Source organism: Catharus ustulatus, chromosome 8 (genome assembly GCF_009819885.2).
Source record: "Catharus ustulatus isolate bCatUst1 chromosome 8, bCatUst1.pri.v2, whole genome shotgun sequence".
In the NCBI taxonomy this organism is placed as follows: domain Eukaryota; kingdom Metazoa; phylum Chordata; class Aves; order Passeriformes; family Turdidae; genus Catharus; species Catharus ustulatus.
In genome coordinates, this window is record NC_046228.1 from 26601969 (window position 1) to 26623164 (window position 21196).

Below are 21196 nucleotides of genomic sequence, written 5' to 3' on the forward strand. Positions count from 1 at the left end.
ATTAATTTTGAGTCCAAAATGAAGTAAAATGGAGCAATAGCGTTATGAGACAGCCATTTAGCCCAAGTGGCAGAACAGAGAGCAAATTCCTTTTAAGATGGAATAGGAAAACAGAGTGGAAAAGCCTGGCATGGCTCCTGGGAGGAAGCCACAACAGGAAGCAGCAAGGAGCTCCCCAAGACTCCCCTGTGCCAGCCTGCTGCACCATCCCCGGGAACTCAGAGTATCCAGCCCTTCTAACTGTGGCATTTGCCATATCCTCAAGTAAAGGCTCTTCTATTCCCACATTTTTATGACAGGGAGAGGCTGTTTACTTGGTATCCTCTGGTAAGATTTTAGCTGTCTTTTTCATTTATTTCCTTTTCAGCAAGTAGAGGCAGCACACTGAGAACAGATTTTTAATTGGCATTAACACTGTGCTGAGAAGTGTTCCTGGGGGTGTTAATGATATGGAGAGTACTGTGCAGTGAAATTACAATTTGGAAAAAATAAGGAATTATAATGAGTTAGAAAATAAATTTTGATCCACAATCTAATTTAAAAGTCATGTGAGTATTTTTTATTATGAAAAATGAAGTATCAACTTTAGCTAAAAAGTAAACAGTCCAGTGTAAAAATCAATGAAGTCCATCATTACTTGCTCAGAAACTCAGTAATCTCAGTCTGTACCAATATCAATGTTTCTTCTCACATTTAGCAGCAAAAAAGTTCCTCTCTTCCTCATAAGAAAATTCTAAGAAATGTAGGAAAGGAAACTGTGAGATGTAAAGAACAAGCCCAGGTTCAAATGCATTCACATAAACTTTGTCTGTTGTTCTCCAGCCCTGTGCCCCCTAAGGAGTGGTTTGCATTTGTGTACTGCTGGTATTGGTATTTCAGGGCAGCCACAGCCACAGCAGAGACCTTGTGCCTGGTGGTTGATCCCAGGCTCCAGGAGAGCCCAGATGGGGTGCCCATCCTGTTTCTCCAGGGTACAGAGAGCTCAGCAGCTGCTGCAGACATCCACACAAGCTAGAAACAAGCAGGACAGCCAGCATTGCGCCAAGTGCAAGGGACAGGAAAACGTAGTAAGAAGTACAGAAAACAACTGAGATGTAGAGACAACCAATGACAAAAAAAAGGCTGCAGAAAAGCACTATATTTATATTTTATATATTTATATTTATATTTATATTATCTCACTCATATCAGTGAGATGATGACAATTGACACCTTAAATCTCCAATTGTACCCAGCCATGAAATCAAGGCAAAGCTTTTGAAACACAAGAATAAATCATCTGTGCTGGTGCTGCAGATCCCTCCACAGTTTTCAGATTTCTGTCTTTTGTATAGATAGTTGTATGAGGAAGCAGGCATCCTTTCAGCATACTATTTTGTATCAGTCCCAGTTAATTCCTCTCCTTTCATTTCCTTGTGTTTAGAGAGTTGTTACAGTCAGCAGTGTCTCATCATACTGCTCATTGTCTTCCCCTAATAATTTTCAGGGATCACAGTTATAGATGTGCTGTTATTTTCCATTCTGTTTTGTGGGAAAAGTACAAGAAAAATGTGGAAAAATGTGTGATATTTTTGTGAACTATTTTGCAAATCTTATTTGTTGTCTGGCTGAACCAGCTCATAACAGGATGTATTTGTTAGTGCTCTTGTGAGTGCATTGGTTTTTGCAGTGTAACATTTCCCTGTACAAAGGTGCCCAAATATTGCCTGATAATTATCACAAGCGAGTTGACTCATAAGTGAGCACAGATTCCACATGGTTTGGTATAATCTTTTTTAAGACAAGAAGACAGCCATGCTTTCCAAATATCACTACTGATGGCTGGATGTCCCATGTCCCTTAAGTCCTCTGAGGAACTTCACAGTTTGCATGCCAAGGAGGAAGCAAATGAGGTTCAAAAGGTTGCCTTGCAAAACTGAGGAAACCTTCAAGAAGCTGACCTGTCAGTGGTGTGGCCAAAGCTCTAGAATTAAACACAAGCTTGCACATCTGGTCAGTGACCTAAGCTACTGAAGAGAGGAGATGAGAAAAAAATTGTCACTTTTGAGAACTGAATTAAACATCTCTCAAACTCAGGGCCATAGTAGTTCAAAGCTGGAAGTCTTAATGTTCTTCCTTAACTTTATGCTAACTTTCTTAGCAGGGATCCTGCCATCCCATATTTGGGTTGCATGCACGAGCCAAACTCACTAGCAAGCAGTGAGTATTCCCAGTGCAGAGGACTTGGTTAGATATAGAGCACAGTTTCTGTGCTTAACCTCTACCACCTGAATATCTCAGGTAACTTACCCAAGGCACAGCAGATTGGAAGGAAACAACAGCGGTTTATATTTCAGGCTCAGTTAACTGGTGTTGGTAAACTACTTGAAGTTATTTGGATGAAAGTGTTAAAGCACAGTAGAATAACGGACATGTAAGTTTAAAAAATAATACTAATAAACACTCTCATCATGTTTTGAAGATATGGGTGTTACAACGCCCCCAGGAATTATCATTTATAGTACACAAAGTCAGTTTAGTGGAAAAACTGACACCAAATTCTCAATTTTAAAAAACAGAAATAACAATCTTTCTCCAGCTTCTGAAGGAAATACATAGATGAGTTTGAAAAATTTATTAATTAATATGAGCATGAGTGGGTGTGTCAAGTAAAGAACTTAATGAGAGAGAGCTGATGAGTGGGAGTGAAGCAGGAAAGAAGACTTTTGTATCGATTAATTCTGAAAGTGGGAAAATACAAAAATGTCCTTGAACCTCCCAAGTTCCAGAACTCGGATCCAGGCCTGCAGGAGCTCTCCCTGAAGGGAGATTGCCAGATTCTCTGCATGCTAGTTTGCAGTTCTGTTGTTCCTACAGAGGGGAGGTCTGTGAGTGCCTTTGGTGCTGCTGAGATTGTCACCCAGCTGTACACCAGCATCACTTCTGGCTCACCTGGGCTGAGAGCTGGTGAAGAGCTTGTCACCTGTGTAAACCCTTGGATAGGAACAGTATTGACCTGGGTACAGCTCCACAGGAAAGGGCCTAAAGTGACAGAAACCAGCACTGATGAACTCAATTTAACCAGTTGGCTAAAAAGTTGGCATCAGGACTATTGAACTTTGTGCTGATCTGTATTTCCCAGTAAGTGGCTTTGATTGACAAAACCTTTTCCTGCTGCAGGATAGCCAAGTTCCTAAGGAACAGACCAGTGAACACTCACTGATGGAAATAACCACAGGGAAATGCTGTTGAATATCAATTTTTCAGGTACCCATGTGTACACTCTGAATGGAACTGATCCAGAAGGAGATCCTGTGACATATGACCTGACCTACGAAGCTGGATCGAGACGCTACTTTTCTGTTGACAGGAATCTTGGAAATGTTACTTTGATCGAGGAGCTTGACAGAGAGGTACAATCAAATGGCACCACTCCCAGTGTTTGTGGAATTTCTTTCAGTTTAATTTGATCTGAGGCTTTGGGGGACAAGGCCACTTTATTATCCCCTGAAGCATGTAATATACTTTGCAATTCTAAGACATTATACTTCCCCCATCATGTTGCATTCCAGTTGACTTGTGCTACTAACACTGCTATCAATTTTTTCACCTGCTGTCTGTCCAGCTTTTTTTGAAAGAGAAGTTTATTCTTTGTTTCTATCTTCCCACACCCCATCAAGAGCTTAGGGGCAGCTACAGTCATCAAATCCTCAGACATAAGGAAGTAGAGATTTGTGTAAACAGTGTTTCAGGACTGTCCTCTAGTACATCATAGCCCTGGTTAGAGATGCCTAAAGGCAGCCTTATTCTGGGAATAAGACATTGAACCCTTCCTATGTCCTCACTGAGAAGCTTACACAATATTTGGTAAACCCTTTACAAATCTGTACACTAAGACAGAAGAATTTTGAACTGAAGTGCCATTTTAGGGAACATTTCTTGAAAAAGGTGACGGATTTTTATGAGCACTTGAGGAAGCAACAGGGATTACCAGGGCAAACATCTCCTGACAGTAGGCACAGAAGGTTGGAGGACCTGGAGGTTCTGAGGGGTCTTCCTGGCCCCTGCTGGGATTGCTTTGTGGTATTAGTTGTTACTTTCATCTGCCTGCCTCGACAGGTTTAAATCTGCAGTCCCTTTTGCTATCAGGACAAACACCATCTCTCTAACAAAAGAATTTTCTTCATTTACAGAAGGAAGATGAGATTGAAGTTATTGTCAGTATTTCAGATGGCCTGAGTACAGTAAGTATTTAATTATGGTGTAGCTTTGTCAAACTTTCTGTCCTCACCTACCTACTCCTGTTAAATTACCTTAAAGGGACCATCTCATTTGATCAGAAATCATAATCTCATTAGAGTCTTACCTCCTGTTCCAAGAGCCACTGAACTCAGTTACTCAAGTCTCACTTCATCTCCTTGCTCAGCTATTTAAGGATAATTGCAATGTAGTGTGAGCTGAAATACTGACTTAGCAGCCTGCAGAATTACAGCAGCTTCCTATGGCGTTTCACTGCCAGCACAGTCGGATTCATGCCGAAGGTCTGGAGGCTTTTTGGAGAAATGTGTGACATTATAGGAACTAGTGCTGGGTGCCCAAGAGCTGCCTGTCCCTACCCCCACAGTGTTCCTCTAGCATGATGTTAAGAAGATTTGCTTAGGCTAAGGTGGTGGGGGCTTTCTTGTCTGCTGCTGGATAAAGCTCTGTTCACATCTAATCATTCAAGACTTATCTGAGGCACTGAGCATACAGTCCTACTTCCACTGATTTTCTTGGCATTTTCAATTTATGGGCTGGTGCTGTCACAGCCAGCAGAGCAGTCTGCCAGTAGGAGGAGGATGTGGGCTTCATCACTAGAGGTACCACAAAAGTGGGACCCTCTTCTTTTCCACAAGACTGGATAAATCTAGAACTCTTCCTCATCTCAAAGAAATTAACTGAGATTATTACAATAAATTTTTGGGACATTGCAGTGTCTGACAGGCACAACTGCCCTGGATACCTCTGTAAACAGGAAATAATGGGATTCACAAATAATGGGAGTCATAATATGCTCTTCATATTCTACTCCAGGTTTCTGAAAAAGTCAGGATCCTTGTAATGGATGCCAATGATGAGAGCCCAGAGTTCATCAATACACCTTACATAGTCCAAGTCCCAGAGGTTGGTGAAGTTCCTTTGCATACTGGAAATATACTTGTATAGGGTGTAAACAGGGGCTAATATGTTTTCAATAAAATAGCAATTTGTGCAGGACGGACTTGTATTCTTTGGTTTAGGGTTTGGGTAGTTATTTAATATTTACTGCAAGCTCAGGGAATAAGTCTTTAGGTACTTAGGGTGTGATATTTTTGAGGTAAGTTCCAAGAAGTGAGTCAATTTTTAGAATTTACTACAGTGGGAATAGGATGTACTCAGTCTCAACTAAAATAATATGATATTTTTATTTCACAAAGTGTTTATTTTTTTTTTCCAGTTTTAACCTCTTCCCTCTTTCCTTTCTGCTCTTTGGTTCCTTCAGTGCTTTTACATTCTTTCTACCATCACTCTCTTTTTCTGCCTCCCTGCATGCTCATTTTTCATTTCTTTTAATTCACCTGGTTTTCTGTTTCTGTGTGACTCTGCTAACTCTTTCTGGTCACAGAACACTCCCTCCAGCAGCAGTATCTTTAAGATTGAGGCAATAGACAAAGACACGGGTTCTGGAGGAAGTATCACCTACTTCTTGCAGGTAAAGTATTGTCTGCACCTTCACAAATCATCTCTCATTTACTGAGATTTCAGAAAGCAAATTTTAAAAGATTTTGGGGGCTGAGTGCAGTGCTTGTGCCTACAGGACCAGTTTTGTACCATGCATGAGAAAATAAGCATTGGCAAAAGGGATGTTGTCTGAATGCAAGCAGCCAAGGGTGGTCCAGCAGGCAGAAAGGGGAGCAGGAGTTGCCACTGACACTCTTGTGCTTGCCAGCAGGACCCCTCATGGCAGGGCTCTTACTGGCCCTTCCTTTGGAGTGACAGGGAGAACAAGATTAGCTGGTAATCTTCTATGCTTATGGGATTTCTAAAGCATGAAATAGCTTTCTTTAGGGAGAAAAACACACTGGAAACATAAATGTGCCCTTTGGTGTAGCAGGCTGGTGCATAATTGATACCTGGATCACAGTGTGAAATGAGAGGCACTAAATCTTCTCCCTGACAAAGCAGTGACTGCCTGAAACCGCCCTTTCAGTTGCTGCCCACTGGTGAAGAACTGAAAGGGCTCCAGATTTAAAGCTGAACTTCTGTATTACAGTTCTTCTGTATGCCACAAGGGCAGTTTTTTGCATTATGTCCTTCCAATTCCTTCTTCCTACAGGCAGTTTCATCCATGTTATCTGCAGTTCCCCTTATTCAAGAGGAAACATGAAAAAAGCAAACAAAAAAACCAAAGCAAATTTGTTGCAATATTTAATTTTGGATATGAATATGAAGACAAGTTAGAAGATGTTTACATAGCACTAAAGATAATCCTTTAAGAGCCTGGGCATACCATGAAAGAACACCTTGAGTGCCTTGTTGAAATTTAGCTTTGATATCACAAATTATGTTCCATGTGCAGGATTCAAATTTGCACAGGGCTTTTACCAGAGAGCAGATAGTCTATGAACCAAGGAACAGCAATTTCAAAATTCTAGGTCTAGTTTATAATATATTTGTGTGGCAAAAGGATAATAAATATGTGTATTTGTTGAAAAAATCTTGCCATGTCTTTGGGCACAGTCTCTGAGAATTCTCAAGTTGCACAGAGAAAAGCTCTCCACAAATATGATATAGGCAGGTGGTGATGTCTGCTGAAATGGCCAAAATGATCTGATAGTGGCCATTGTGCCTGAATATAGGAACATAGGTTTTTGTACAGATATCTCCAGTTCAGAAGAATGGAAGAAGGCATTTTTAGACCTCTGTTGAGAAGTCCTTTAGAGTTTGTTTGTACATCACAAAAATCACCAGACCACCACTTGTTTGACAATAATGTATACATGCAACCTTCCTGCTTTTTTTTTTTTTGAAACTAGTAGAACTTTGAAACACTTAGGGGTAACCCAGTTTCTTTTTTTCTCCCTTTTCCCTTCATCTTTTTTTCTGGTAAGTCTCCCTATTTCTTTCCATGCAATTAACTGAGTTAACCAAAGTTTAAATTTTCACAATGAAATACTAAAAGATTAAAAATATCTACATTACAAGTAACTGATTAATTCTGAATAATGAAAGACTTGCAGTGGGTTCATGAATTCTTCATAAACACACAGAGGTGAAATTCATCAAATACATTATTCACCCAAACCGTATCATTATTCTAGTCTTCTCCCTTAGCAGATGAAATAAAAGATGAATCCCTATGGCAATCCTATCTCCATATGTGTAATCTCTGGCTGTTTCTTCTTTTCTTTTCTTCTAGAACATCCATGCTAATAAGTTTACAATAGACCGTCACAGCGGTGTCCTGCGCATCAAGCCAGGGGTCACCCTGGACTACGAGAAATCAAGAACACATTTTGTTGTTGTTGTAGCCAAGGTAAAAGGCTTTTATGTGAGACCAGGGGAAAAGGGGTGTTGTGTTTGAGTGGGACCAATTAGTTTGAATACAGGTGGTGCTGAAACGTGAAGGCAGCAGAGTTACTCCTACTCTGGAGGCGTGGGGGGTAACGTGAGAAGGTGAGGGAGGAAAGGTAGCAGGTGTCTGCTGCTGAACATCTGGAGGGTTTGGGAAGGGGTGTCCCACATTTTGTTCATGTCACCTGTGTCATGAGACTCACCTAGAAGTGAGGGTTTGGTGCATCCAGCCCTGGCCTCAAGAAGAATCAGCCTCCTCCTGCTGCCCAGGGCACAGCCCTGCCAGCACAAGGACAAACCCCTCCCTGGCAGGCAGACAGGCCACAGTCACTACCCACAGTACCACACAGGGCACAGCTACACCCAGCACAGCACAGCTGATGGGTTTCTTCTCTGGAAATATCTGTGAATGTTTCTTTTTTTCACTTCTCTGCTGCCTCATGGCAGGAGCTTATTTAAATCCTGCAAATACTGCTGCACATCCCTTCTTCCCACTGTCTTTCCCAGCAGTACTGTGCCTGTGACTGCACATGCTAACAGGCATTTAAAGTTTATAGATTCTGAAGTCTCTCACAATCCTGTGGGGACCTGTCACACAGACAGACTCACATGGATGGAAAGAGGGCAATTTTGCTGTAACTTGTGGGGACTTCAAGTTGCTCATATTTTTGAAAAATGTATGCACCTTTTCATGTATTTTTTAGCCAGGGTTCATTCTAGAAGTAACAAAATTTCACTTAAATACTGCCTTTGGGGCAGTAAGGAAGAAAAAAAATTCAGTGTATCTTTTAAAAAAAATTGGAATTCTCAGAACTGATACTGCAGACCTGTTGAACAATTCTCACTCTTACACACCAGCATGATGACTACTGACCTACAGCTGGTGCTCTGAGACTGAGGGTGTTAAAAGCTCCTGAAATAGCGAGCTGTCTTCCTAATTGGCTCTGCTGTAGCAGTCGTGCAGAGCTGGTTGTACCAAGTCCCCAGAGACTGTTTACACAGTGTGGCTGTCTCGCAGGTTTTTGTTGCACAGCCCCTTCTGTGCTCACACTTTATCACATAGGAGTTCCTAGGAGACTTTGAGCATGTACACTGTTTATTTCCCTCTAGAGATGCACTACCTTGCTCCTGTGCACTGCCTTGTGCTCATGACAAGGCTCTATGTGGGATGAAGAGTTGCAGACCTTGGTCGCTAACTTTTTGCATCAGTTTCTAGCATTCTTTTTTCCTGAAAAAAACCTTGAATTCCCTGTCCTCTCTCTAAAGATCATTTATTACTGTATATATTGGGTCAATCTCTTTTAATATAAGAAATTACTTATGAGGCATTGCAAGCTGTCTTGCTAATCAGAGACAGAGCAGGACAAATGGAACAGAGAAGAGAATAGGGCAGCACAGATTAAATCGTGTGTTCAGAGACAGGAAGGATTCCTGGAACTGTGCTCTGAAGGCTCATGAGGTCCATGCACTGCCTCAGCTGGTGTGCAGGCATGAGGCATCTGACAATGATTTCTTTTCCAGGATGGTGGTGGGAAGCTCAGGGGAGACAACAAAGTGTTTTCAGCCACAACAACAGTCACCATCAATGTGGAGGATGTCCAGGACACTCCTCCCATGTTCATCGGGACTCCCTACTATGGATACGTCTATGAGGACACGCTCGCTGTAAGTTCTGGTTTTCATCTGGGGGAGAACAAGTGCAGCCTTTCCCATCTCAGTCAACATGGCTCTAAGGTTTCTAGCACAGGCTTTATGGGAAATGGGACCTAAACTCTGATTTGATTCCTAGGTGAAATAAGCTGAACAAATCTCAGACTTGTTCTTACTGCAAATTTGCCATGCAAGGCTTCCTGTTGTTTTCATAAAAGAAAAAGGATTCTGCCCATTTACATTGGTCTAAGCCCAGACAGTAAGAGCTCTTCTGCAGCTCAGACCCACAGAGGCATTTGGCTGAAGGCTTAAGCAGGCTGCCAGTCACCTCACCTGAACACATCATGGTTAAAAGCCTTTCTGTGTCTGCTTGCTGTGGTCTCACAGTCTTTTTATTTTCTAGCTCAGATCAGTCTGCTACCAACAGTTGGTTGTACAAGATGCAGACAGAATTTGCACCCAAATACTCCAGATTCTCTGTGTTGTCCTATGGACATCACCTGGGGAGAAGCAACCCTGACATGCCCGAAATGCAGGATGCTTTCTGCTCAGTGATGGCTGGTTAGGCAGGATGGGCCAGGAAGGCCTCCTAGCCTAGACTCAACCAGATTGTCAGCCAAGCAGGGACACAATTAGGAGAACCATTTTCAGCCACATATTCTTGAAGCTGCAAACCTAATGGGTTTTCTCTGTATATAATCATTGGCATGATTGTGTATGGATCATCTTTCATTCTGATACATAAGATTTAATTAAAATTTTCTTCCTATATAGGACAAGAAATGGCACCTACCCATGAAATTACCCAACATTAGGCTGTTGATCAGTTTAGCAGTGATTGCACTCTGTTCATCTGACCTTCCTTTGAGTTTCAGGAAAGACTGTGTCTTACCTTTCTGTCCAGAAATGTACAGTGCAGCCCATGCACAGCTGTAGACTGCAGTTCACTGCAGAGGCTGTTGCATTTCAGCAGGGCAGAGAAGTAATGCTCCTGTACTTTGCAGGTGTTTAGAATGAATGATACTATGGATATTGATTTATTCTGCATAGTTACATATAGATCTTGAAATAACTATCAGGTGCACACAGGAGTTAGTGTTTACTATGGAAATGAGAATCAATAAATGTTAATTACATCCAGCTTGAGCTCATAACTTACACCATTATGATATAATGATGGAAGCACGAATCAGTCCTTCACAGTGTGGGTTTTGCCATTAGAATGAACTCCACAGAGAAAGAGTCAATAGCTGATTTTAGTGATGTTTGGTGTTAATTTTGTAAACTTGCTTCTTTTCTCCTTGGTGGAGTTGTCAGGATTTACAAGTACTCTGTCACCCTCAAAGGGGCTGCACTGCATTTTGCCCAGTAGGCAGATTTTATTGCTGCTTCCAGCATAAATGATAATAAATACAGTTCTGTATTTCCAGTTGCTCTAACAGAGCCTTGCCCTTGTTTGAAAAATTCACTCAAGGGCTGTCATGAAAATGTTCCTTGTTGTCATTTGTGATTCACTGACAGTTACTTCAATGTCCCTGGTTCTGCAGCCTCAAACAGCAACACTGCAGTTTAGAGCCCTGAATTGCACAGCTCATTGCCACTTGGGTGAGCATTTTAATGTGACACTCATCATCCCTCTGAGCTGATAGGAGCAGCCACATGAGCAAATGGTCCCCAGTGCACAAATTCTGCACGTATGGCCCACGGCCACGTGACTTGTAAAGAAAGACAGACAGTGAAGCTTTAAGGGCAGTTAAATCACCATCATTTTCATCACAATTTTATGCCCTAGATGTTCTGTGGGCCAAGTTGCTCTGTGATCTCTGTTTGCTTCTACTGCCTGTGTGAACTTGATTAGGAAGGACCAAAGTGACCCAATGACTCCTTGGCAGCTGCCGGTGTCTCAGCACACTGTGTGGCCATGGGCCACAGGAGCCTACACAGAAGCAGCCAGAGGGAATCTTGGTAGTGCCCAAAACTAAACTCTGGGTTTCAGACTGGCTGCTGCGAATCCTCTCTGTCCATATCCACGGCTCCAGGCAGCTTCCAACCATTCCTGCGAGCAGCCAGCCCCCAGGGCTGAGGCAGCCCTGGCCACACAGGGTCTGCAGCCCTTTCACACCCAGAGAGTGGGCACTGGCCCTTTTTGTGTTCCCATATGGCACAAGCACAAATACCCACTCTGCCCCCAGCACTTCACTCAGAAAGACTTGAAGGAGTTCATTTTATTAATGTGCAGTTGCAATTCCACTGCTCTGATCTCAGCACAGACTGTGATTTCCCATTTCTCCCCCAGGGCTCTGAGGTCCTTACTGTTGTTGCTCTTGATGGGGACAGAGGAAAGCCTAACAGTATTCATTACTGCATCGTGAATGGTGAGTAGCCTTGTCTTATAGGAACTTTGAAGGGCACTCAAAACTACATCTGCCATTAAATTAGAACAGAATATGCTAAAATTTAATAAACCTGAGACAAAATCTCAGGAAATAATGTCAGGTACCTCAAACAACTTCAGGGCCCTGTCTAGCAGAGAATAGCCAAGATTCAATTCAGTGAGTTTTATATCTTCTTCACAGAACTGTGCTTGGAACTCTTAATGTTGCTGATTTGTTAGGCATCAGTAGCCTGCTTGTCATTTCAGAAAGTGTAAAGGGACATGTATTTACTCTTCTGAGCATCTCTATCATTTAATTTGGGAGATGAGATAATTCATTAGGAGACTCAGACATGACATTTGGAGGGATATTTTTTATTAATACAGCTATGAAAGTGGCTAAACAGTCAAACCTCTGATTTCTTGCAAGAAATTATATTTACTAGTGAAGAGACACTGGCAGTACACTGAAGTGGAAGATAACAGATGTTACCAGAAGATTAATGCTTTCCATCAGCTATTCTGAGAGTGTCTGTCACACATCTTATAATAGCATCAATGTGAAACTTAGCTGAATTGATGATTCATTAGGTGGTGAGGACAACAGTTTAGAGCAACTAAACTCCAGGCTAGAGCTTCGGGGGTTTTGGGTTTTATACTCTCCCTTCTAAAACAAGGCTTCCATAGCAACTGGGCACCCCAACTCACCAGTGTGAAAAATCCCAAAACTTCCTAAGAGAAATCTGAGGTGTAGTTTAAGAGCTATGGAGTGTGTGTTTCATTGTGTTAAGTGATCTAAACAGCCAGAACAGAGAGATACTCACATATGAGTTTTTGTGTTGGTGTGGGATGAGACCCGTGCTAAGGTTCCTTCTTAATATGAGGGAATAAATAGGTTAAAAAAAGGTAGAAACATTGAGGGAAAAAGAGTTGAAGAAGACAATAGATAGAAAATGAGGAGCAAGTAAGTGGGATGAAAATATGCTAAACAAGGGGGACGTTAAGTAAGGAGAACAAGTGAAGGCAGAAGAACCAGGGAAAATGTCAAAGGGAAATAAGATTAATGACGGAAGACACTGGATTTCCAAAGAAAATAGAGGACTAAAAGGGTTCTCTGGGACAAAACACAGGTAGGTGTTTAGGAAAGAGTGGGAAAGGAAGATGGAAGGGGATGACAGATAAGTAGAACAGAATATGACTTAATGGGGAGCAGGCTTTTCTCATGCCCATTAACACAGAGTTTTGTTTGTGTGAAATGGAAACGAGGGAAAGGGAATATGCTTTTAGTGCATCAAAAGTTGAAAAACAGAGAACAAAAAGATTGCAACAGGTTTCTGCCCCTGCACCTCAGACACTGGCACTGTTTCTGACAAGCCATTATTCCAGTAACTGCAGGCTGGGATGTCAAAGGACAAGAAAACACTAACAGCAGATAGAAATTGTTCTTAATAAGCATTTCTTATCCGGGGAGTGTGGGATAATGATAGGAAATGCTCCAATCTTCTGAACATGCTGTATGGAGGAACACAGATACTGCTACACATACTCCAAGTTACCAATTTCCCTGGGATAACTAGACAATAACATGAAGTATGGTGGTTTGAAACCACTATTGACTTAAGCTTCTTCTCAGTCAGAATATATTTTGCAGGCCAATGTATCTTAATAATTGGGTATTGTGAGTCAATATCTGTTCAATGTTGTGTCTAGAGTGCTTTAATGAAGTTGCAGTTATTGTGGGTATTAGCAAAAGAGGATACTATCAGATGGTTTAAAAATCAGCATTGGAAATGAGTTTGAGAAAAAGAAAAATGACTGAGCTTTCAGGTCATCATCCTTTATTTCTGAAGGTTTGATCTCCTACATTTATAGGGATTTCCTCTCTTTTCCTTTCAATGGTAGACTGCACAAAGCATAGGATACTGTACATGAGGCAGGATCAGGGCTGCCCTTGCTGGGCACCAGCCTGCCCTTGGCTGGGATGTGGGATGGCTCCTGACATCCTGGTGAGACACTGCTGCCTCTCTGCAAGCTGGCATTTGCTTCAGCACGAATATACCAATCTCAATAAACTGCTGCCTGGAACTGGTGTTCTCTCCAGATCAGTGGAAGTTGGCTAGCAGTAGCAAAATCAGCCTGCAGCCCTGTCCTGCCTCTGTCAGACTCTGCCTCAGCTCAGAACCCTTGGGGGTTTACCCCAGATACTCCAAAACACCTTTTTTGTTCAGGACAGCCTTGCAACAGGCTGAAAGTTGGGGGTTTTTTGACAACTCGTTGTTTAAGACCAGAAGATGTTCTCCAGAGATGCTGTCTGAGGGAAGTGACTGTATTTCTTTGAGGCAGATTGTCAGACTTCTCACCTTAGCTGGTATTAGTGAGAGAAATTTCTTGTTTCTCCGAGACTTAATTAAGCATTTGCTAATTATAATGGCAAATGTCTATTTTTGTCTAAACCAGCATATCAAAAAGACAGCATAATAAAAACTAATGCCAAATTTGCATGCCTAGATGCTGAGGCTTGAGGGGAGCGCAAGCAGGATGGGAAGAGAAAAATGCTGAGAGTTGCCCCTAAAGGAAGAACTCCACTGAACCATTCCTAAGGAAGAAAACCCTTTTCGGCCCTCATCTGTGTTTTTATCTCACTGTGACCAGTCATAGAAATGCTTCATTTTTGAAGAGTGGCTTCAGACCTACTGATAGATGTGGAAACACATATGAAGAAAGATGTTCCTAATGAAGTGTATAGTTGTTTTGCCCATGCTTGTTCAAAGAAAGAAAGTGTGGCATGTAACCAGCATCTTGGTTTCATTGCAGGAAGTGAAGGTTCATTTGAAATCAGCAACACAACCGGAGCCATTTCTGTAATAAAAAGCCCAAATCAGCTCAAGAAAGAAGTGTATGAACTAAAAGTTAAGGTAGGTACCATGGCCACATTAAGCCTATTGGTCTAAAATGCCATGAGTAGGCATGATTGGTCTAAAGTTGTTCAATTTATAGCTGACTTTGCCTGTTTCAGAAACTACCTCCTATATTTGAGCCAGATAGTATAAAGCAACTCTAATTGCTTTTGTTGGGATGTCAGGATATCATTGTTGGTGTATTTAGTATCTCAAATTACTTCTTTCAAGTGAAAACATTTTGTCCTAATTTTATCTCTGAGGCTAGAGAATCAATGTCCTTTAGAGTCCGTGGATACCTGTTCTCTGTGTTTCCAGATTTTATTGCTAAACTGGAAATTAATGTCTTGAAACCTCCATGTTATGAGATAGGAAACAGTCAAATCTATGATTAGTAATAGGGACAGATCATGCAGTGTCATGTCACCATCTACTCCTGAGGCACTCATCAGCCACGTACAAATACATGCTCACACCTCACGAGTACTCGTGACAGGTTGTGATATTTTAAGCAGTTTCTAAAGAAAAGGTGTTTGAAAATGTAGACTTAAATTGTGAAGACTGTATCAGTCTTCTTCAGCATGTTGGAGCTGCACACTGTTGTTGTGGTAAGAACAATACTGGCAGCTTTGAGGAATTGCACACTGCCAGAACCAGTGTGTAGCATCCCCAAGAGCACTTGCTCCTGGGTTCAAGCAGTGAGCTGTACCTGGGAGAACACAGAGTCCTCATGGGCTGAGTTTAACTCAGGCACCATTTCTGCCTCTATCAGCTCTGCTTCACTGCAGCCTGCTGCCACTCCCCAGATGCAGAATGGGTTAAAGCCTTGCAAGCTTTTCTGATCTCCTAATTATGCATGGGGTGACCCAGAGGTCATGCAGGCTGCAAAAGCTGCCAGAGGAACCAAAAAGGTGTTATATTATCCAGTGTACATAGTGGCAGGCACCTCAGTTGCCGGACTAGCGCCTTTGGTTTTGAGCCCTTTGAGCAAAAAGGCATGTTAGATATAGCTGCTGTGACAAAAATACCAGCCAGTTTCTGTTCTGGCAGAGGAAATGTCTCAGGTTCAACCCAGTGAATCAGGCTGCATGTTGCAGTTGTTGAAACCCAGATGGATTTAATCTCATGGTTCAGAAAAATACCAGCTAGGTTTGCCTGTCTGCCTAAACTATATCTGCTTTAAATTAAGCTCATCTAAACATCACAGCAGAATTTTGAATCAGAGACTAAATCTCAAAAAAAAAAAAATGCACTTTTTCAAATATTTACCTAAATGCCACAAGTACAATTTTTCTCACAGTATTAAAGGCTGCAGTCCTTGCAGCAATGAGACAATGAACTGCCTGTGGTACCACAGCAAATTCAAACATTGTCTTCCTTTTCTATTCTATCGACACTTTAGGCAAGCAATTACCTCACCTCTATTGGATTGTTTTTAGAGAACTGTTTTCACCTAGACTGAGTTACTAAGATCTTAGAATTAGAGACAGAATCAACTGGGGCTCTACTGGGACTGGTTTATTACCATAATCTTCTAATCATCATAAACTTCAGTGTAAAATGGACGGAGGTTTTAGCAAAATATAAGTCTATGAATCTTCTTACAAGTTAGAATGCTGTGTACAAGTAGAATAATACCTGAACATGAATCTGAAGAAGGAGAAAACATTTTCATCACTCTTTCCTTCCTCTTGCCTGCTGCAGGCATCAGAAGTCAGTCAGGAAGGTGCCATCTCCGAGCACACATTTGCCATGGTGACCATACGGGTGGTCGACCTCAACAACCATCCACCAACGTTCTACGGAGAAAATGGTCCCCAGAACAGGTTTGAACTGACCATGTACGAGCATCCCCCAGAGGGTGAGATCTTAAGGGGATTGAAGATTACTGTCAATGATTCAGATCAGGTAAATGGAAACTGCAGACTTTCAGTTTTCCTGTCTTATTTTCCCAAAAACTAGGAGCTGTCAGATGGGGAAATGTCATTTTAGAAACTCGACTGTTTCAACCTGCATTCCCTAAAAGCCTAGGACAGACAAAGTAGTTGTAGGGTCCAGTACCACAGAGAGCCTGGACCCAGGAGCTCAGTCTGTCATATACTGTTCTGCCAATGGGAAAGGTGGTCTTAAACCTGCAGGTCTTGTGGAAACTGAAGCTGAGCAATCCTTATGAACTTCCCTAATTACTGGTTGTGCTCAGTTGTTGCCAGTGTATTGTCTGAGGATATACTCCCTTTGAAAAAATTCTTGGAGGTTCCAAGCCCTTTAGTAACTTCAGGTGCAATTACTGTCTGCATCTTCTTTCTAGCCCTTATGTTACAGTCCGGGTCTGCATTGCATGGTTTGATCAGTCATTCCCACTGGAGTGATATTTCTAAGTAGTCTTAAAAATTATGCCCGAGCCAAACTAACTCTTGCCAGATAAAGGAAAAGGAAAGAACACTCCATCCATCTCAGCCTGCTGTCTAACTGACCTGTGATGCCTGTAGGTAGTATGGCAATCGTTGCTATAGGGACCCCTAAGCTAAATTCTGTATGAATGACATCCATCTGAGTTAGCCTCAGGTTAGGCAGTGACAAGAAAAAAGCTTAATGCATCTGAGAATTGTATTACTATTGGAAAGAGCTCTCTTCTGTAACTGTGCTCAGCATTGTGCTGGTTTGATGGTATTGTACTTTATCAAACCCACTGGCTTCTTCCCCCTCCCTCCTGCTGCTCTGCGGCGAGCAGATAAATGACTGCTTTCAAAGCACTGCTACGTCTATCCTGCTATTGTCACAGGGGATGGTGCTGCAGAAGGGGAGAAACAAAACCCATCTCTTCTCTTTAGAGACAAAATATATATCTAGGCTGACAAAATATTCAGGCTGCAAGTTAGGCTATAAAATAAGCAGAAAACACTGATAAATACACTGTATAGATTTCTCAAGAAGCTTCCTAGTACAGTGTAAGGCATTGCTCTAGGAGGGTGGGTTGCTTTTCTTCTAAGGCAGAGAATGCAATGTTTTCCCTCCCATCCAAGATGATTCCATAGAGAAGAAAATTGAACATGTGTCTGTCTCTGTCACAGCTACTATAGACTCTTTCTTTTGGTGGAGTGGATGACACAAGTGAGAAGGAGGAAGAAGCTGTGGTTTAGGCCTACAGTTTGATGGAAATGCCATGCTTGCTTGCAAAAAAATATACAGAAAAGTCTCTCCCTCTTCAACAGGGCTTAGGGCTCAGTGCTGCTGTTCCTCCAGTAATTCCAGCATTCCATGGCTGTCTGCTATTGGAGACATGCAGCAGTGTGGCTTACTCTGAGCAGGTCTGGGCTCACTGGACATCAGTGGCAGAAATCACTCAGCTGCTGGAGGGAGGCAGTTCTCTCCCTATCCCATGCCACACTTCTGGTTATGTACAGTCCCATGTGCCACACACTTTGTATGACTTTGTCTGACTTTGTATTGTCAGTCTGTCCACCCTTCCCATCAGCTCTATTTTCCATAGTCCAGCAGCTCTGGCTTTGTTTGGCTTCACCATCCAGCAGAAGAGAGCCCATTATCACCACGGTAGTTGGGGGGTGGGTTAGTGTAACCAAACAACACAGACCACTGAGTTTGGATCCAAGGTCATTCTGTTTCCCTTAAGGGACTACTGCTGAATGCTTTTTCTCTTGACATGAGCTAGGGCTGCTCAAGAACTGCTCATAACAAGCTCTCCAGGGATCCAGCTGAAAGTAAAGTTGTCCTGTTTGAAAGTTATTATTAGAAATTCATCATCTCGAGATACATGCTCCAGAGAGAATGTGGCACCAGGCAGGCAGTGAATCTGGCTCTTTGTCATATTGTAAACATGCCACTGAGAAACTGGTGAACCCAGAGAGTTTGGTGAGGCAGGCTCAGCTCATTTTCACATCTTCCCTGTAAGGCAGAAATATGAGAATTCCCCTTTCTTCTTTCTTCTTACATGCTCCATTTTGGTTTAAAAGCATTAGCCTGGCCAGCTGCCTCTGGCTCACTCTTCCCAACTTGCACACAAGTGGTGATAACCTTTTAGATACTGCAGCTTCCTATGTTCTTTCTGGCAAGAAAGTTTATCTATGTCATGGAATTTGCCTTCTCACTTCACCTGGAGCTGTCAAGTGTGTCGGATTTTGTTCTGCACAAGTGGAGCTACTCTCTTCCCAAAAGCTCCCCAACTTCCAAAAGGTTTGGTATTTGTATCTTTGGCCTAGCTAAATCTAATCAGTGCAAAATGTGGAGTACCACCTCTGTTTGGAAATTACCTATCTTTGTGATTCTGCCTCTTCATCATGCAGAATGCATGAAGAACAACCCACACAGAATGTGAGTCATTAAAACACAGGCTGGACAGTGGAAGTGCTCAAGGCCAAGCTGGATGGGGCTCTGAGCAACCTGGTCTAGTGGAAGGTGCTCCTGCCTGTGGCAGGGGGGTTGAACAGTGGTGATCTCAAATATCCCTTCCAACCCAAACGATTCTAAGAGACTGGGCTTGTGAGGGTTGTGTTGTCCTTCCTCGAGCAGCTCAGTTGCCTTTCTTTGGTAGGAAGCAGGGAGAGGCAGCCAAAATGAATGTGGTGTCATCTCTGTCTAGCTCCCGGTGCATGGCATGAAACCCAAGGCTGCTTGCCACAAGATTCCTCTCTCAGCCAGGCCTGCTCCAGGGTTTTTCCATTATGACTGAAAGAATAACCAAGCTTGTCAATCTATTTTAAGAAAAGCTGTGTCTGTCTTGTGACAAGGGCTGGAGGGATTATATAACTAAGCTTCTTAGTGGTATCCTGCCCAGGGGATGGAGAGCAGAGGGCTCTCAGCAGTAAGGCTCATTCTCATTTTATATAGTTTGAAGAAACAGAGCAATCCAGGCTGTAAGATATGCACCATTCACTGAAAACAATCAATGTTATATCTGCTTTTTTTCACAGGGAGCCAATGCTAAATTCAACCTCCGTCTTGTTGGACCTGGTGGTATCTTCCGAGTGGTTCCTCAAACTGTCCTGAACGAGGCTCAGGTTACAATAATAGTGGAAAATTCTGCTGCTATTGACTATGAAAGCTTCAAGGTGTTAACCTTCAAGGTACTTCTGCTTTCCAGGTCCTCTGGTTCAGTGTATGCAGTATGAGTATGATGGCTTTTGTATCTGATGTGATTTAGCTTCTTAATCCACCCGGAGCCGTCTGATGCATTATCACAGACATGATAGTCCATGTAAGGAAAAGTCATTTCTGCCTCTGGTTCACCACCTTCACAAGGTTTAATGGCTGCATCTGTGGACTGATTTAGTCCAGTCAGTGCAAAAAGTTGATTTTTATCTCTCTCTGGAAACTGTACGTGTTGGTGGCTCTGAATCATTCTAGACTGAACCCTGAGGGTGTTGTTTCTGTACTCTGAATGATACATTCACAGGATGAAATCCTAATTTCTCTGCAGCTAGAACTTTACCTGCTTAGTGCTAAGTAATTTGATTCATGATCATGCTTTTGGATGTTGGCAGCCTGAAGACCCCAGCTGACTGGAAGATAATTCCCCAAAATTGCTCACTGCCTTTGTCAGAGTCTATCTATCTATATGGCCATTTGCAGGCTGACCTGAGGCTCACCCATGCTCTAAGCCAGCCATGCAAGAAAACGTCTCATCCAAAAGCTGGAACCTTGCATTATCACCTTCCCTGATGGATTCTTTGGCTCATCAACAAGATAATTAAGTAGTCTGGTTTTCTGTCAGCTGCCTCTGAACATGAGTGTAGATGTTTCAGTTCTGACTGCAAAGAACAGCATAGAAATCCCTGTAATAATTTTTAAAAATTGCCAAAACAATCTAGCTGAGTATTAACATATACTAGTTTTGTAATGAGGGGGGCATTTTTTGCACAGTCCAAACCCCAAAATTTTGTTTTCCCCCTTGCTGTATGGTTAGCTTTGTGTCCCTAGCAAGTTTCACTTCAGTATGTTTCAGGCCTCTTCTTGTAATGTTCCTAAGCCATTTTGAGCTTTATAGGTTATATTATGCTACAAAAATATGAGGCATCATTACTGTATTAAAGTGGAGGAATCTGAAAGGGCCATAAAGTGCTACTGAAACTAATTATAACAAGCGCACATTTATTCAGGTTAAACTACCAAAAGACCAGTAAAGGAGTTGCACATGGCCTCCTCATGAATGCCAATAGAAATCAAAGTAGTTAACATGATTGCCATGAACACCGGAAGAATTAATTACCAGCAAAAAGGATATATATTTTTACAGTTTAAGCAGTTATTCACCTTTTTTATTTTTTAATTATTTCTACTGGAGAAAGACTTTCCAAAATTATTTCTACTGGAGACTATAAGACTTAGCTTAAAAAGTGCAGCCTTTGTCTGGATTCCAAATGGAGAAGGTGCAGATGGATGATATGGTAGCAATATATGGCAGCAAATGCTTGATAAAGACCTCATTGCTGGCTTCATTTTCCTGCAAAGTTCAAATCACTTCCCACCCAGTTTTAGTTGTCAATGTAGTCATTCTGGTTAGAATTTTGGATGAAATATATTTCTATTTAATGTGCATCTCACAACATTTTTGAGAGGTTATCTTCAGGGTTTGGGGGTTTTTTTCTATAAGCAATGATCCTTCTCTCATTTGTTTTTGAAGAGTAAAATGCCAGAGAGTAATTAAAGCTAATTTGTCTGGGAGATGCACTGAAAAACTTTCTGAAGC

At 42.0% G+C, this 21196-nt stretch overlaps 1 protein-coding gene across 1 annotated transcript in view; it reads left to right on the forward strand.

The window, feature by feature from the left end:
- CDHR1 (cadherin related family member 1) overlaps window positions 1-21196 on the forward strand; it is a 45676-nt gene that overhangs the window by 5838 nt on the left and 18642 nt on the right. Inside the window, exons 3-12 of the mRNA XM_033066286.1 lie at window positions 3247-3392; window positions 4173-4223; window positions 5053-5142; window positions 5624-5710; window positions 7418-7534; window positions 9094-9237; window positions 11519-11597; window positions 14411-14511; window positions 16198-16401; window positions 19422-19574. Of these exons, the coding sequence (XP_032922177.1) occupies window positions 3247-3392; window positions 4173-4223; window positions 5053-5142; window positions 5624-5710; window positions 7418-7534; window positions 9094-9237; window positions 11519-11597; window positions 14411-14511; window positions 16198-16401; window positions 19422-19574 (1172 nt within the window). The remainder of the gene's footprint in view (window positions 1-3246; window positions 3393-4172; window positions 4224-5052; window positions 5143-5623; window positions 5711-7417; window positions 7535-9093; window positions 9238-11518; window positions 11598-14410; window positions 14512-16197; window positions 16402-19421; window positions 19575-21196) is intronic.